Source organism: Lactuca virosa, chromosome 8 (genome assembly GCF_052849685.1).
Source record: "Lactuca virosa cultivar CGN04683 chromosome 8, Lactuca_virosa_CGN04683_v6, whole genome shotgun sequence".
NCBI lineage: Eukaryota > Viridiplantae > Streptophyta > Magnoliopsida > Asterales > Asteraceae > Lactuca > Lactuca virosa.
In genome coordinates, this window is record NC_136433.1 from 317806357 (window position 1) to 317825218 (window position 18862).

General features: G+C 37.8%; 1 protein-coding gene across 2 annotated transcripts; it reads right to left on the reverse strand.

Moving 5' to 3' along the window:
* Nucleotides 1-11500: 11500 nt before the first annotated feature.
* Nucleotides 11501-17469, reverse strand: LOC145132361 (uncharacterized). 2 transcript variants are annotated; one of them, XM_079067114.1, is made up of 15 exons: nucleotides 17321-17469; nucleotides 17105-17223; nucleotides 16723-16822; nucleotides 16505-16627; nucleotides 15197-15294; nucleotides 14583-14666; nucleotides 14369-14490; nucleotides 14178-14250; nucleotides 13428-13473; nucleotides 13216-13325; nucleotides 13035-13142; nucleotides 12888-12947; nucleotides 12300-12361; nucleotides 11886-12204; nucleotides 11501-11787 (listed from the first exon to the last, which is right to left on the reverse strand). In XM_079067114.1, exons 2-15 carry the CDS (start codon nucleotides 17183-17185, stop codon nucleotides 11575-11577), a joined length of 1599 nt encoding a protein of 532 aa, XP_078923240.1. In that variant the 5' UTR covers nucleotides 17186-17223; nucleotides 17321-17469; the 3' UTR covers nucleotides 11501-11574. The 2 variants fall into 2 exon arrangements, with proteins under 2 accessions (XP_078923240.1, XP_078923239.1); XM_079067113.1 differs by having other exon boundaries at nucleotides 16505-16630.
* Nucleotides 17470-18862: the final 1393 nt, after the last annotated feature.

Sequence of the window (18862 nt, forward strand, 5' to 3'; positions counted from 1 at the left end):
CATACCAAATATAGTTATGGACTTAGACATTAATCCAACACAAACTAGGGTTAGGGTTTCAAGAGAGGGTGTTGGAGTGGTGGAGGCTGAGAATGGGACGGGTTTGGAGGAGTTAAGGAGCTTAAATAGGCTCAAAACACGAAAATAGGTATTGGAAACTGATCGTGTATACCCAGCGTACTAGGGATGCCCTAGTATGCCCATCATACACGTTAAGTACACCCAGTGTACGCGGCTCAACCCAAAACCACCCTAACTTCAAACGGTCATAACTTCTTCGTTTCAACTCCGATTTCGACGATCCTTATATCCACGGAAAGGTGTTGAGAAGATCTACAACCTTATCAACTCTCCTTTTGCTTAAAACATACCAAACTTAAATCCAAAATTCAGAAAACGCTCTAACTATCACTTGACGGTTATACCCTTAGGCTCCAAAGCACCAAACAAACTCTCGGATCACCTAATATACAATACCCACATCCAAAGGGGTGTAAATCTCTCTTTCCCCCAAGGCCCTAAGTCTTATGATAACTGGTCTTCGGTTCACGGTCACGAAATATGAAACGATTCGAAACATGGTGTTACAACTCTCCCCCACTTAAATTATATTTCGTCATCGAAATCACTCCTTGCTACTCACCAGTCAATCAGACGATCCGTCCAACTCTTCCAGATCCCTGATGTAAGTCGACCCCAACATACGATGGCCTTCCATTAATCAAACTCATTCTTAACAGGGCATGTATGCTTACGACGAACGAATGCCTGCTCCCACTAACCTTAACCAATGAAGGACTGCCATCACTACTCAGCTCAAATCTAAGAATCCAATACCTTATACGACTTCTCAACATGAAAAACCATTCCTAAATACTATCAATAGGACCTATCTCTACAATCTGAACCGAAGAAATCACCCCGATCCTAAATCATCTAGCTGATACTTTTGGCAGACAGAATCCTAACCATACCTTGCTGTTGAAAATATCTTTCATATAAACAAAGGCGAATCCCAACACGAGTCCCAACCCCTTGTGTCAATTAGGAACATAATTCACGTCCCGATATCTAAATATTTACCATCGCATTTCATTCGAAATCTTCTGATTCCACGGTGACCTTCCACTAATCTGAGATATAAAATCCCCAATCCACCGCGAAGACTAGCAGTCTCAAACCTGATCCAACCACCAAGCTCCTACTGAGAGTCTAACTGATAAAGGCTACCCTAGCATATTCATCACATGGATACCAATCACTGACCATATAGTCATCCCACTCTAAACTTAATCTAATACCCTGTTCCAACAAATCTCCATCGGGTCTCACCCGCACTATTATAACCATACAGGCCTCGCCCACGGATCTCACCCAGTCTGCAAAATCGAACGGTCCACGACCACGGGTCTCACCCAATTGAGTGTTATACATTCCTAACCTCGCCTCAGACTTAATGGCCCTCCTCCCTTAACAAGGAGACATCTTCCGACGATATTGTCCGCCTCGCCCCAGGCATGCGCGGATCCCCTTTCAGCCCAACAACCAATCCTACAATGGCCTACATCAATCTTGTGAATGCTACGACTACATCATAGACTTACAACACTTCTCTGACAGCCTATCATCCTTGTGTATGCTATGGCTGCCCCGTAGTCTTACAATACTTCCATAATACCATGGACTCAACCCATGGTCTTGTTGTTTAACTACCGAACCAACCTTGATCATCATGAGTTGAACCCGCATCCGACTATACCCCAATCAGGTGTTTGGGTCACGCTTCGAACCCCAAAGCCTTCATCAGACAAGAACAAGCAGAGAGGCTCTAACACAACCCTCAACCTGAATCCAATCACGCGTCTGTCATGTGTTACTACGAATGCGCCAACCTATTGTTGAAAGTTTCTGATCCTCAACCTTGCCCGACCTCTATCCAGACTGCCACTTGAACTGGCTTCTTTCTTGATTAGGATGTGAAACTCCTCCTATTTTCACACCTGATTCTATCCCCGAAAATTCAAGCGGTGCTCCCCCACTTGAATTTAACTACACCCAGCACAATTTACTGGAAACAACAAATAACGAATTCCTTTGCCGGAACTGACGAATCTACTACCCAACATCCCATTTACCGAGGGATCTAAGTGTTCTAACCGTCTTCCACCGATACAATTTTGAAATTTCTATGACACTTCCAATGTCTGAAGAAGCTCATGCGACCACCATCATCATCATCCTCTTGCTATCAGTCCTTCCCTAGCAACAGTAGCGATCAAACCCAAAAGTCCTTCCATAAACGATCAATATCCCTACTGAGAGACGCAACACTTCTGAACTCTGACTTCATTATTGAAATAATCATGCTAATCCATCCACGGATCGTCCAAGCGATACTCCTGAATTGTTTCCACCAATGGCCCACAGTAAACTACTTGACCATCTAAATCTAGCTTACCAAGACATATCCCACTCATAACTCTCGGCATGAAAAATGGCATATAACAATCCTTGATAATATAAACTAGGCAATAACAGAGAACTAAACCAAAGATAATGTCATACACATACAAGCACATGATTCAATAGCACATTTATATGGATAATAAGGCATGAAGAAAATAAAGATAACATACCCGCGATAGCATCTAATGAAACTCTGGCCTCCCCCGATTGACATTGCAATGCTTAGCTCCTCGCTGCTGGGGCTCCTGCCCTACCCTCACGACCGTCAGTGATCCTCAAAGTAACTGGAGCAGGTGCACTCACTATTCAACCCCTCAACATCAGAAAATCAGCCTTCTTATGGCCCACCTGGTTGCAGTAAAAACACATCGGGACTGATCCATAGGGGCAATCCCTTCTAAAATGACCCATCTGACCACAACTGAAACATCCTTGACCTGTCTCGCCACATCCTCCCTCATGGGTCCTCCCACACTTGGCACAACTGTTATGGCCCTGATGGCCTCCCAAATGTGAACTCTGAGTCTTGGGCCTCTTCGTCTGGCCCACTACGATCTGAATCTGCTCTGACTTCCTCTTCCTGAGGTGCTCTAAATCGATCTCCCACTCTCGGGCTCTAGCAATCATATCATTCAGGATCTCGCACCCTAACAAACTCACAAACTCCCTGATTTCATCCCTCAAAATTCCATGATACCTTACCTTCTTCATCTCCTCGTCTGTTGCATATTGCGGAACCAACGAAGCCCTCTCCCAGAACTTGGCAGTGATCTCTGCCACGGTCTCAGTCGTTTGGCGAAGGTCCTGAAACTCCCTCGCCGACTACTGCACCTCAATAGCTAGTGCAAATTCGGCCAAAAAACGGGTCACAAACTCATCCCAATTAATAATCTCTAGGGTTTTATCTCCCAAAGAGAAGTCTACCTCCTCCCCACCAATCTCGAGCTCTGTCTTTCAGAAGACAGGAAGCAAATATGACCTTCGACCCCTCGAAGCAGAAACTTGTCCGGAAAGCGTTCACCATATCTGCTAACCATCTCCTACTAGCAATGGGGTCCTTCTCCCCAAAGAACTTGGGAGCTCCACAAGCACGAAACTCTCGGAAGGAAAGAGTGTGAGTTCCCACAATAGCCATGATCTCGGTATGGAACACGCCCATATGCTCATCCAGAATCTCCATAATCCCCTCCTTGACCGTCCCAAATATCACAGGAGTCTGCTCCAAAATACCCTGGTTAATCTCCGACGAGATGATATCCCGCATCCGCTCATCAATTAGCTCAGTGCCAGCACCTGAGCCCGAACCAGATCCTCCGCCGCGAGTGCTCATCACCATATTGAAAAGCAACCATACAATAATCAGAACATACCCAAGCATCCTCATCCACAGGCTTCCTGGATTCTCCGTGACTCCCCTCGATTCCAGTATGGATCCCGTGCTTTCAGTAGTACAAGCCCAATACTACCTTCCACACCTATTCATACTTTCCTCAAGTGTTATCACGAATCCTCCAAGTCGTCTTCTCAAATTGGTACTCCGATACCTGGTAATCAACGCAACCAAACCCACTAATGCACTTCATAGGCTCTCCTAGGTTCCGACCTCACCCAGCCATCAACTATTAAAGAACTCCCACTAATATCATCTAACTACTTCATGAATATAATCACATTCCACAAAGCTTAGATAATCATTCGAGTAACAAACTCAACCCTACAACGGTTAGACTCAAACGAGAGTTGTGCAGTAGAGTCAAATCCATCACTCTGAGATTATTTAACCTTTACAACATGTGACTTGACATATTCACTTAATAGTTAAGTCATATCACTAAGAGTTCCACAAAGAACAAAGCAAGCAACATTCGTGCAGTAACACTCCAAGCCCTAGAACAAACAAAGAACCTCCAAAGCTCACTTACTACAATCCATGCTAGGAACTTCCACTCTCACTACCGGTTGCCTTATGCATGAAAATTATACACAATACAGGATCAAATAGACTGTCGAATAAAAGACTCCACCCTAGGACCACAACCAAATGAGGAATAGAAAATAAGTCCAAATCAATCATTCTAGGGCTATATGATCCTAACCGTATACAATTTTTAAAGCATACACTTAGGAATTACTAATACCAATACATATTCCCAATCTAGCATAGCATCTAATGCTTCCTTGGCTACAAGGCATCACATATCAGGCCAATCTATCATGCATTTCCTGAAAGTATCCCTAGCCTTACCCTAGCATGCAAACAGTCATATCATATAGCATATCAACATGTAGGGTATTCTAGGAATCACTTACTTGATCTCGGCCGATTGCACGCATCACACCCCTTTTTTCTTTTAAAAAAATCTTTTTAGAAATTCGTTTTCTTTTAAAAAGTTTCCAACTCCTCAGTTTGAGTTCAGCCACACCCGAGAGTGTGCCCGAATCCCTCAAACCAAGGCTCTGATACCAAATTGAAACGTCCCAAAAATTATAAGGTAAAAATTTCATTTTTAATTCAACCAAAAACACCAATTATCTTTTTCCAAAAATTCAAAAGTATGTCATAATAAAACAGCTATCAGAGTACAAGCCCAAAATCATCAAGTTGCAAAAACATGGGTGAATGTGATGCGATCAAGTCAGGCCCTTCCCTTTCGAACCGGAAGTACCGCGGAAACCATAACCATAGAAAACGTAAGCATAAAGCTTAGTAAATTCCCCAAAATACCACATACCATACATATCATCATATAATGGGCCCCACCCGGCATCGAGCCCCGCTCGGAACAGATCTGTCAGTCATCAAGCCCCGCCTGGCATCAGGCCCCATCCGGTATACATGCAAACACATAAACACATGCAAGAATCACAAAGATAAGTAGCATACAATATAATCATCAGGCCCCGCCTGGTATACATATCAGATATCATACATGTAAGAGTCACTCAGACAACTAGCATCATAATCATAATAAACTATGGACCTGCATTGGTGCCTTCGACCCGCCAACATAGTGAGGAAACTCACCTCAATCCAAGATAACCGAACACGCGATTTGCTTCTACCGAAATCCTCACACTTAATATAATCAAATTATCCCTAATCAATAATTAAGATAAATTCCTAAAATCCAAGGCCCAAACAATATTCTGTCTTCATAAAGGGTAAAAGACCATTTTCATAATTGGTCCAACAACTCATGGCCCAACTCCTAAAAGGCCCAGAATGAGTTTCCCGTGAGTACGCCTCGCGTACTGCTCTTTGATGCGCAATGTACAAGTCGCGAAGCCTGATCCGTGCATTACGTTGAGCGTACTCCTACGTACGCCCAACATACTTGTCAGAGGTCCAAAACCTCTCATTAAGCACTTAATGCTTAAGACCAAACGTCCAAACTCATATCTAACCTCTAGATAAGGTCATAAACCATAAAGTTGCCAACTTTACTCCTTTGCATGCCTTAATGGGACCCAAAACCCGTTTTTATCCATCTAAACTTATAATATGAACATCAACTTAAGCATGATTCATCAAAACCCATCAAGATGATATTTTTATGGTTCCTAATAACTCCATAATGGATAAAGTTTCCAACTTTATCCATTAGAATGGTCCAACCAACCAAGATTTAGTCTTTAAGTCTCAAAGGGACCAAAAATACATCTTTTCTAACTTAGTTGTAACGCCACTGTTTTGAGGCTAAGCATTGATGCGATGATGTAATAGTTAGGGTCAACAAATGTAACTCATTTTGAAGTATTAAAAAAAGAATTAGTTGAGTATTATGTGAATTATGTGAATTTATGTGTTTGATACTTGTTTATAATGATATAATAAATTAAGAATAAAAATAAGCGTCAAAAATAAAATGTTAGATAAACCCAATATCTATGAAGAAAGTTGTAGTGGTCGTGACAAGGATTCTGGAGATATAAAGAACGTTGAAATCTGAGTTAAAACGAAGAAGTTATGACATGTCGAAGTTTTACGGCTAAACCGGCGCGGCACCGCGTAACGTAAAAGGTGAATTTTTGACAAATTACTTTTTAGCCTTAGTGATCTAAACAAAAGTCGTAGCATATGTTAAACCGTTAGGGTGCATAAAAAGAACGTCCAAATCTGACTTTGTATGAGGAAGCTATGAATTTTCTAAGATTTAGCATAGTAGTGCATAGCCCGGAATTCGAATTTTAGATCGATCGATTTTTAGCCGACACAACCTAAATGAGAATTGAAGATCTCATTGATAGGAACTCAACAATAAAAAGACAGTCGAAAACGGAGTCCGTATGTAGAAGATATGAATTTTACACGGTCATTTAACAGTGTAATCTTCTCATACTGTTAAATTTAAAATCGGTCAAAAATTAGCCGATGGAGTCAAAAGGAAAGTTGTAGATCTTGTCAATACCTACGTGTGGATATAAAGAACGTCAAAAACGGAGCTCGTATACGAAAGTTATGATTTTTTTAAGATTGACTGTTTTATCTGTGTCCAGCGCCACGTGTTAGCACCAGGCGAAGCCTTGGTGCCCACGCAAGTCCACTACGTGGATTTAAGTGCCACGACGTGAATCGGCTCCAGACAGCCTATAAATAGAGGCGTAGATCACCCCCAAAACTCACACCAAAACCATTCTTTCTCTCCCATTACCCCCAAAACCTCTCTTCCATTCCCTAGCACTTCCCAAGTGCTAGAGGCGAGTCCCGGAGCGCCCGAAGGCTCCAAGAAAAAGGGTTTTTCGGCTCGGAACTCTGCCCCCGCAAAGTCTGGTTTTGTCGAAGCGAAGCGCTATCCAAGTTGGAATCACCACCTTATCAAGTGAGTGTATAGTTACTTTCATCTTACATATAGATATGAAGTATGTTATATAAATTACGTGCTATGTGTGCATATTATCTGTTTACTTGAGATTCGTGCTAGATGAAAGATCTAAACTTCTTTCTTTCAGATCTGAACTCTTTCTTTCAGATCTGAACTTTTTCTTTCAGATCTAAACTTTTCCTTCAGATCTAAACTTTTTCTTTTTAGATCTAAGACTTTTTCTTCAGATCTGAACTGTATACGTATTTTTTTTTTGTCATATGTAAACCTTTTTCTTCAGATCTAAACTGTATATGTATTTTTTTTGTCAGATCTAAACTTTTTTCTTTCAGATCTAAACTGTATATGTATTTTATACTTTGAGATCTATGTTGGGTGAAAGATTTGAACTTTGTTTTTCAGATCTAGACTATATATGTATTTTATATCTACAAATATGTTGGGTAAAACATGGGTAGATGAAATAGTTGATGTGTGATAAAATAAAATGATGAGAGGCCTCGGTGTTGACGATGATCCAGTCAATTAGTGGAGTATAGATAACGACCACGGACTTTTCTAGACAGTCTAGTGGAACGCTAGCAGGCTCGCAACCAGTAGGTGTTTATTTGAACTCAGTGTTCGCCAGAAGTACTTCATCCCCCTCATGGTTGCCTTATTTGACATAAATTGATGAGGTATCCCCTAAGCAGTGTTGTCGCCCCGATGAAAATCCTTAGGCTAGGTCCCTTATAGTAGATGCCTTAGGGACGTAAAGTGAGGATAACAGGAACGAGTAATCGAGTTGAATGATTTGATGAAAATAATAATAAACTTATTTATTGTGGGTTGAAAACCCTATGTGCTCACTAGGCTCCCCAATCTAACCCACTCAGTTTCTTGTATTACAGGTAGTGACACAAGAGTATAGATGCGGTGATCTGATGAGAGATTATGGATTATAGGGTTTTCAACCCACAATAAATAATAAACTTATTTATTGTGGGTTGAAAACCCTATGTGCTCACTAGGCTCCCCAATCTGACCCACTCAGTTTCTTGTATTACAGGTAGTGACACAAGAGCATAGATGCGATGATCTGATGAGAGATTATGGATTATAGGCCAGTAGAAATAAATAGAAATGTTGTAAGGCCTATGTTGTTTTTGGTTTATGCTTTTGATCTGTATTGACGATGACATCACGAGTTTTGTAATGTAATGAAAATACATTTCTTCAGAAATGCTTTGATAAATTCTTATCTATATTTTTATGGGAACAAATTCCCACAACACTTTCTTTAAAAAGTTACTCTGCTTTTATTATAAAGCATAAACAAAATTGGTCTTTTCTGGCCGTGAAATTGGGGATGTCACATTAGTCCATTAAGTCCAAGTCTCAAGCTTTTAGATCTGAATCAATATGATGTTTAGATGTATAAAGTCTCCAACTTTATCCATAACAAGGTCACAAACTTTCAAGATCTAAACTTTATGCACTAAAGTGAACAAAAGATCATAACACCCCAAAACTAGCTAGATCTAACAAATGCAACATCAAGATTCAAGTTTTATACCTCTAGAAGAAAGATCAAGGTGAACAAAGTATGGATCTACAAGCTCCAATGCAACCAACACTTCTACAATGAGTTCCTTATTCTCCAAGGTTCTCTAAGAATACTCCAAAGCACTTAAAAACACCTTCTTTTTGCTCACAATGATCAAACTAGGGTTAGGGTTTCAAGAGAGTGTGTTGGAGAGGTGGAGGCTGAGAATGGAATGGGTTTGGGGAAGTTTAGAAGCTTAAATAGGGCTCAACCCACGAAAATAGGATTTGGGCACTGATCGCGTAAGCCCAACGTACTCCATTTACGCCCAACGTACTAGGGATGTTCTTGTACGCCCAACATACACGTTGAGTATGCCCAACGTACGTGGCTCAACCCAAAACCGCCCTAAATTCAAACGGTCATAACTTCTCCGTTTCAACTATGATTTTAATGATCTTTATATCCACGGAAAGGTGTTGAGAAGCTCTACAACCCTATCAATTCTCTTTTGCCTTCAAGCTTACCGAACTTAAATCAAAATTCATAAAAGGCTCGAACTATCACTTTACGGTTATACCCTTGGGCTCCGAAGCACCAATCGAACTCTCGGATCACCTAATCTACATTATCCACATCCAAAAGGGTCTAAATCTCTCTTTCAAGGCCTGAAGTCTTATGATAATTGGTCTTCGGGTCACGGCCCCAAATTATGAAACGATTCGAAACAGGGTGTTGGACACTCCTCATCACAACTTTACTAATCACACCTCTCCAGTCTCTCCATGTCATCCGTAATTACTTTAGTTACTGTTTCACTTATATATCAACAACAACAATCCTACAATCCCCTTTTATTTGGAAGTTTTTAAAAACATCACAACCGTCCTAATATAGAGCTTACAAAATACGACTTTATGACCTCTAACTTTGGAGTGTAATATTTCTATAGATAACCCATGTTACATAAAGCACAATGAAAAAATCAACTAAAATAGTCTTCGTATGAAAGAGATATAAAGGTTCAACCCTTGCAAAAAAAAACGGATGATGAGGGAAGGGAATGGTGGTGATGTCACATAAAGAGACGAACATGAATGTGAAGTTGGGTGTGTGGGTGATGTGGGTTGCGCGGTTGTGTCGGTTCTTTGAGTTTTTATTTAATGACATTGAAAAAAAATTGTTAAGAATAATGACTTTAACGTCCTCTACCAATCACCACTATTAGACGATAAATATCTTGGTGCAGCACCCAAATGTTCATTTATGTTGAACGGAGAATAATATAAACATGGCTATTATCTTGCGGATGGGATATACCCAACTTGTGCTAGTTTTGTGAAATCATTTCCACATCCAGAGAAAAAACGGTTCAAAGCGGCACCAGAATTAGCAAGAAAGGATGTCGAACCCGCATTTAGCATCCTAAAATCTCGTTGGAGCATAATACAATATCTAGCTCGGTTGATGTCGTCGAACATAATAAGATACATATTGTACACTTATATTATATTATACAATATGATAGATGAGGGTGGTGTTATATATTTGATATGATTATGGGTAATAAGTAAATGTTTCAAGAATTAGTGAAAGATTAATGTCTCTATTTATAGGATGTTAAAACAATGTTGTTGTGTCATATTACCAAGTTGATTAAATATACGATATTATGAAATAATTCTCATTATATCATTTTATTATAGCTAAAAGATTTTGATATGGGACAAAGTGTTAGGCATATAAATATGTCTTAGATAATCAGGAATCGTATTGAACTAGGAACTCTTATGAGTTCATGAATCGGTCCTTTTTGCTAAGTATGTATATATGGTATGAATTTAATGTATTGAAAAGAGTAATGACCAAGGAAAAACGCAAGTATTGTGGACCATTAGCAAACTCCCCAAAATACTAAGGTGGGTACATGTGGATCTTTATGGATACATTGCAAATCAAGTTTTCTTATATAAATATGTTTGATGACAAATGATTTAATAGATCCTCATGTTGAGTATGAAGTGAACGCATATATCAAATTGCATGATGCAAAAATCCACTACCAACTTTGTTTGGCTCTTTGTGATTGCATTGATTATGTTTACATACCAACTCTGGAAAACTAGTATTTTTTTAAATGTCTTACCGTTTTAATTGTCATTTTACTGTTTTATGTAGTATGTTATTTTCTTTTAATAAAATGTTATATTTTTTAATTTTTTTAGTTTTAAATTAGTAAGTACTTAATTTAAAAAATAAATAAATTGAGGGAGTTGGGAGAAATAAGAGGGATTGAATTTTCATTCCTTGTAGGATATAATGAAAGGGGGTGGTATGGATGAAATCGCTCCACCTAAATACAGGGAAAGAAAATGAAAGGGTATATGAGGAGATGTGTACAAGAGAAATATAATTGTAATATTGTAAAGGTGTGACAAATTTGATTGTGAGTTTATGAGAAAAAAGTAAATTTTGGTTTAATTTCAACGAGATTTATAGGCTATATTACTTAGAAGTAATTTTGACTTTTTGTTCTATAATAAATGTTTAAAACTAATATTCTCATACAAAGTTTTTTCTTTAATTCAATTTTTTCTTTTAAAAAACCCAAAGCTCTAAACAGCACTCACACACGCAAATCCTGGAAGTCCTTTAATAGGTAAACAAAGAGAGAAAATGGAGTAGATGATAGAAATTTACTTTTCTTAATTTTAAATGATAATGAATAATCAAGTTATTAAATCTGAATTTTGTCTGCTGCTAGTGTTCTGTAGGTGGCAAGTTGGAAGGGTAAAGAGTGTCAAAAACAAGCCTACCAAAAATGGCCCTAACTTCATCCAATCTGCCGGATGCCAATGATTGATAGTCGATTTCATTTCCTTGTTTTGGTAGAAAGGTCCTCCGAGTTTTGCCCCTTTTGACACAGTCAAAGATGGAGGATACCTTTAGTGATAGAGCCCATGAAATGAAAACCTGAAAAATACAAAACAAAAGAAACAAGTTTTTATTTAGATGAGAGATGAGAGATGAGAGATGAGCATGTATTGAATTGTAGTAGATTGATTGATTACCAGATGGGATTGTGGAGCTTGGGGGTATTTAATGAGGGCCTGGGAAACAAAGTGGTCATCTGTGAGCCTCCGTAATGCAGCTTTAACAGAAGCTGCGAGTCTTACAACCTCATCCATTAATTCATGTTTAGAATATAAATATGTGGTAGGGGATATAATAACTTCATGAAATCTGGTTTCAGGAGGTGAGATCTTCATTGCAATATCTACTGCTTCCGACAATGATCCACCGCCATGGACAGCTATGCTAAATGCACCGATCACCAAACTATCGCGACCCTCTTCTACCAACGCCTCATGAAATGCCAGGATGCCAACCCTGTATCTCACTCAGTATTATGTAAAACTCCATTTCTTCTTATACTTCAACATTCATTCTTAATGCCAAGTATATTTAATCTTATAGATTCTTACCACAGACAACAGTGGCATGGACGATCAGGTGCTACAAGTTTGTCCAAGCTGCCAAACAAAGACTGCATGCAAACCAAAACATACATACACTATAACTTTAACTACCATACAAATCATAGATACAAGTTTGTTTTACCTTTTTTGCCTCATATCTTTAATTTTGTTATTCTTATTAGCCACGGAGTGTTAGTATTTTCTTTTCTCATTCAATCATGGAATACAATATAACCCTTTTTTAATTATCATACGGAACAGATTGGTTCTTAAAATTTTATTGTTTTAGTTAATATATATATATATATATATATATATATATATATATATATATATATATATATAAATGTATGATTTTTATTATTATATTTTTAAATGTATGATTTTTATTATTATATAACTTGTTTAGAAAGAGCTTTTATTATGTTTAATTTTTAAATGTATGATTTTTAATGTATGTACATAATAGAGTAAAATTCATATGATGATCAGATATTCGTATTCAATCACAGGCATTGCTTATTCCAATACTCAATCCATTCCTTCCAACCAAATAAAAAGTAGCAGTTAAAAAAATCAAGTTTTTAAACTAACCAGGAGCATGTTGGATCTCTTATCACGTCTGCGGAATCCATGTGAAATAAGGTAAGATGCCTGCAATGCATGAATAATAATACTTTTTATACTTACTAGTACTAGTACTACGGGAGGAAAGAGAAATTAAGGAAGGAAACCCCGTACTTGGATGGGTAGAAGAATCTCAAGGAGTCCAAATTTCCACAGTAACCTTAGTGAAGCCTCTGCAGATCCATAGGCCAGCATATAATTCATTTCCATGTGTATTCGGCCCTATAAGTATACCAATCACCTACCATCACAACATGCTGAATGAAAAAGCAAGAGAGAGGGTAAAACATGGTACCTTATCAAGCCTCAACAACGAATCGGACAATTCTTTTACAAAATGAGAGGTTTCTCTGGAAAATTGAAATCTTAAACGAGCAGCGATTCTAACCCCACGCAGAATGCGAGCTGAGTCAAATGCAAAGAATTACATCAACTTGCCTGCCTAAATGAGAATCAATTTACGTATGTATGTATGTATGTATGTATGTGTGTTTGACGAGATCATACCACAATCTTCCACAAAAGAAATATTTGCAGGGGCTATGCAGCGAACCTACATACAAGTACAACCAATGGCCATTATTATTATTATTATTATTATTATTATTATTATTATTATTATTATTATTATTATTATTATTATTATGGACATTTGTTAACAGCTTAGGGGTGGTTTCGTTTCGTTTGGTTTGCAGAATGTTTTGGAAGGAATTGGAATCCGTCACTGTCACTGTCACTGTCATGTCATGTGTTTGGTATGGTACTCAATCACAGACACATACAATTGAAAAGGGAAGATTGTTTATGAGGAGGATAATTTGATTTTTTCAATTCTTACCAGGGAACGATTAAATCTATCAAACATGGATTTTGAAGGAATTCAACCAAACCAAACCAACCTGATAAGCCTCAGAATATGCTATGCGGGTCTATCAAAGAAGGGCACGTAAGGGTAAAAAATGGTCACAAACTCTCAAATATTGCAGTGCAACCAATTAGCATTCAAGTGGGAAAATTGTCCTTGTGTCATTGATGTTTTTTAGATACCATCTCTGCAGCAGGTATTATTACACTTGAATCGTGGAGGGTATAAGTAGAGCTTGTTTTCTCTTTATTTTATCATTTCTCTCTCAAGTTATTTCCATCAGTTTTAGATTCAAGGCTCTATCACTACCAAACACACAACACCACAGAATGAAAATCGAGATTCCAATTCCTTTAGGAATCCGCAAACCAAACACACACTTAAATGCACACTTTAGCCTTTTGAATATCTTCCATTCCACCAATATAATCATATACGATCCTCGCAAATGGGTCAAACATCAACCTGTATTGTGTGTAGTAAGATATCTATGGATGCATAAAATAAAATAAAATTATACAAGGCATGCTTATGTGTTTATGTGGTAGGTAGGATAGGGTAGGGAAAGTCTTATTCTTATTACCCATTGATAGTGAAATCCCTCTGCACACAATTTCTCCAGCGAATAAAATCACTTTCATTACAGCCTTTTGGTTTTCTCAAGCTAAATTTTGACCTCCTTCCAGTTGTGCTGAAACTTGAAACCTGTGAAGCCCCGGCCCGGCCCCACATTAGGCATGCAACTTTATAGATAAAATTATTAGTATTTATTAAAAACTTCATTCTTTTCCACTAACCTCCACAATGGCATCATCTACGTGTACATGGCATATAGGAAATCGCCTTCCAACTATTTCACAGTGGGGAAATGCTCTCATTACCTGCATGCAAGGAAGGAACCAAGAGTCTCCAATTTATGCATGTCAACATTTTATGCTTATAACTTATAAAAAATCATTTTCTTCACCATTAAATGGATTACTTCAGAATCTTTTGGTTCGTAAAATGTATTTGTATGTAAGAAATGGAATTTGTCAAAGAATCGGAATCTTCTATATATGTCAACCGTAATATGTCACGTCACGTCACGTGTTTGGTTCGTAGGAAATGGGATGGAATTATATATATATAATGATGGCATTTTCAGGTTTTATCAAAGATGAATGATGGAATTGAATTCCTTCCACCACCCCCAATGAATGGAAAATCCATCAAACATGGAATCTGATAAATTTGGCAACCTCATGAATTATGTTAATGCTAACATTAAAGTTTGATGAGTACTGAAACAGCCATTGGAAGATGAAAACCATGTAAAAAAGCAACTCATTTGATTCCAATCTGAAGTGTTTGATGGACAAGATGAAAGGTAATATGTATTCCGCTTAGAGAAAGAGTTGAAAAAAGAAACCTCTTTAAGTTCAGCAGATGTCAAGATGTCAAAATCTTTAGGAGTTCTGTTTAATATAAGATCCCGTACACAACCTCCTACCAGGTATACCTCATATCCTACAATGAAAAGAATCATGCAACAACTCTTGAGTAAAGATATAGAAGCAAAATACGAGTCGCAGTGACATGTTTAGAATTGAAGTTAAAGAATAAAGATGACGTATTTCAAACTGTTAATAATCCCCCAAATTAATACTTAATCTCCAGGAACTGAAAACCGTAAATGAGCAAATATGGGAACCGAAAATACCGGTTCGCTTCCGCTTTCAAAACCACAAAGAACCCAACTTCTAAAGTAAATTGCTGTTTTTCGCATTTTCACATTATCCAGTGAGTTAATTTACCATTATAATGGAATAAAAAAAAAAAAACCAACAGCCTTAACAGCCCATGTTTATGGTTGTGTAACAAAACTATTTCTTAACCAATTTAATAACTGTTTTTGAGCCTAAATTGTAGCCAAGAAAGAGAGCTACAACCTGGCTCATTCGGAGCTTGTATGGAGTTATGTCCAAAAGTTATAAACAATGCTGAGAAAAAACATACAGCCCTAATAGCCCCTACTATTTAGAGCTGTGTAACTCAGCTATTTCTTAACTAATTCAACAGTTTTTTGAGCCTAAAATGTAGCCAAAACAACCTGGGAAAACAACCAGTTCAATCCGAGCCCGTATACTATATGGCCATTCAAAAATTATAAACAATGCCGAGAAAAAACCCATTAAATTCCGTCCCAACTCGGTTTATACCCAAGAACCGATTTCCCTTAACGCTTCCAAGACCGAAAAACCAAAAATTAGGAATTATTTTGTTTGGTTTTTTCAGTTTTTTTCCTCATCCCTAGTGATTACCCTTAGTCTGTCTGGATACTACTGGTAGAAGACAGCTAATTTGTTGCATGTAGTCCGAGGAATTCAGCCCTACATCCTATGAGGTATTTTTATGTTTAACCTATATGATCCTCTGTGGAGGGTTTTTTTTTTTTTGTTTACGCAGCTGCGTATATTTCATGTGATTTGAACGCATTAAGCCCCAACACTACATACATTGCAAAACAAAAGTACAAATTTCAAATTTTCACCTAACTAATCAGGATACACTGTGGCTGGATTCGACTAAGTTTAAGGCAATTAAGGTACAGTAATTCATTGCATATAATGTGTGAACTGATACCAAGTCAGATCTCTTCTAAATTGCATACAAGGAACACGCCAGTTCAATAGCTAGCAGACAAACCAAGCAAATAAAAATAAGAAACATAACATACCTTTTTTTCTAAGCACATTCAATACAAATTTTGCAGGCTTTGTAATCCTTGAAGTCTTGACTCCAAGTTCTTTCGAACACAACTTTTTCCATTCATGTGGTTTGGATTCATCATTGCCTCGTCCTACTATCATCACGCAGAAACAATCTTAGATAAATGGAAAAATACGATAAAGAATGTTGTAAATTTTTCTCAGATGATTTGAGAAAAGTATGCACCTTTTACAATTCTAGCAGTTGAAAACTGATTATCTTCGTTATGCACACTTACGGATTCAGCCAGCGATTCAATGGCTGCCACAGAACAGTTTTGTCTTGCCTACAATTCAAGCAATAGATTATTCTAATTGATGAATTTAGATGCTTCAAAATGATATACTCATTCTGTTTCACCACAGTTAGAGGTTGGGGAGAAAGAAAAAAATTGTTCCATTGTGACTCCTGTTTACATACTGTAGTCTAAAATGCCCACAGAGCCTCAAGGGTTCGACTTACGACGATATAGCCGACTACGTTAACCTCTAAATAAGCACGGAAAAAAAATTCTGAAATTCCCTCAGATCTCGAGAATCGAACTAAAATTGTGCAAATGATAAGATACCTTGTGAACACGGTTAATAAGAGGGATATGGAATGATACTTGGCTTCTACAAGCGAAACCTTGAAAAACAGCAATTGCCATTTGAAGAGTTACGAGTAACGAGCATGCCACAACTGTCACTGAATTATGAAGAACACTTAGGTTCCAAATCGGAGATTGAGGTCGCGATGAAAAAAATCCGAACACGATGAAGATAGATGTTTTAGGGTTCCAAACCTGAGATTGAGGTCGTGATGAAAAAATCCGAACAAGACGAAGATAGATGTATTTGAGCCTGAACTTGGGCTCTCTTTCTTATGTTGGTGTTTGTTAGTTTGGTAAGGCGTGGTGCAATTTTTGCCGATGGTAAAACAATGTCACGCAGCACCATCTCAATTTTTTTAGTTTTTATATTTTTTACGAACTAGGGTGTGGTATTTATGAATTTTTTTTTAATTTCAATAAAAAAATAAGATTTTTTTTTAAAACAATAGTAAAATTAAAAATTACATTTTAGAAATCCTAAAAGTTAAAAATAACATGAAATAAAAAATTACATTAAAAACCTAAAAAAATAAAAATAAAACATGAAGTCAAAAATTAAAAAACCTAGAAAAATAACATAACATCGAAATTTCAATTACATTTTAGATTATATTTTTCGCGAATCAACCCATTCACCATTTTTGCCGCTTCTTCGGGGTCGAGGTGTCTCACATCTTGCATTAACAACGGATATTCCGTGAGTCAGACCGTTTCCAGTCATATGTTTCTCCAAAGTTGTATTCAATTGTGTCATTTGTGCCATCATTTCATCTGATCTAGTTGACCGCTCGGTTCCGACCAACGAATTTGAAGATGTCGCTTTCCTTTTTCCTCTCGCTCGACCTTTTGTTTTGTCCCTTCCCATTGGAGGAGGAGGCAAGCATATTTCTTCGATGTCGTATCATCATTAAGATTAACACCTATGTGACCATCCGATGACACTTGTTGTGTGCTCGAATATGAAGATGTTCGGCTTCTTTTTGGTGGATTAGCAATTTCTTCATGTGTTGCAAGTTCCCTTCATCTAATCCTTTTTGTTTGCCAACTTCTCACACATGAATAAACTTAAAAGGCTTAAGCATATCATCTTGGAATGTAGCATGCATTTTTTTCAAGAAACTCGCTTCACTTTCTCCGCTAGCTTATTGCTTTTCAAAGTTTGTGTAAATTCTATTCCAACATGATAAGAGTCTGTTAACAAGATTTCATTTCAAGTTACATTGGTCGGAGGTCCGACAATATGGATCTCGACCCATTCCCTGACAAAACCGCTCTGTAATACGTAAGTAAAATTGATCACAATTTGACCCTTTCCCATGCCACCATCTTCGGATATGTCGACCCACTCCTTTGCTAATTTGGTTTCTTCCTTTTGTGTCCATCTTCTCGGATCGGCCTTCCTTTTCTTTTCTTTTTGTTGAGGTTGTTGTTATTGTTCTTCGTGTTCGGAATCGGAAAGAATTTCGGTTGAAGGTGTGAAAGGCAATTGGGAACGTTCATTTCTCCCACAACGTTCGAATTTTTAAATGTTTGCAGCCGGTACAAAGCCACCGCCGGTATCAAAGTTGAATTTAAAGAAAATCGAAGAGTAAATATCAAAGAAGAGAGGAATTCGAAAATATATGGCATATAGTCGTTGCCAACCATTGGCAACGTTCATTTCTCCCACAACGTTCAGATTTTTAAATGTTTGCAGTCGATACAAAGCCACCGCCGGTATCAAAGTTGAATTCA

Bases quoted from the DNA above. Each gene is read 5' to 3' on its own strand.
- LOC145132361 (XM_079067113.1), bottom strand. From the start codon at position 17,185: ATGGCAATTGCTGTTTTTCAAGGTTTCGCTTGTAGAAGCCAAGTATCA. The intron at 14,251-14,368 runs GTAATAAGAATA...CACACAATACAG, and splicing joins AGGGATTTCACTATCAATGG to GTTGATGTTTGACCCATTTG. The intron at 12,362-12,887 runs GTTAGTTTAAAA...GTTTGCATGCAG, and splicing joins AGAGATCCAACATGCTCCTG to TCTTTGTTTGGCAGCTTGGA.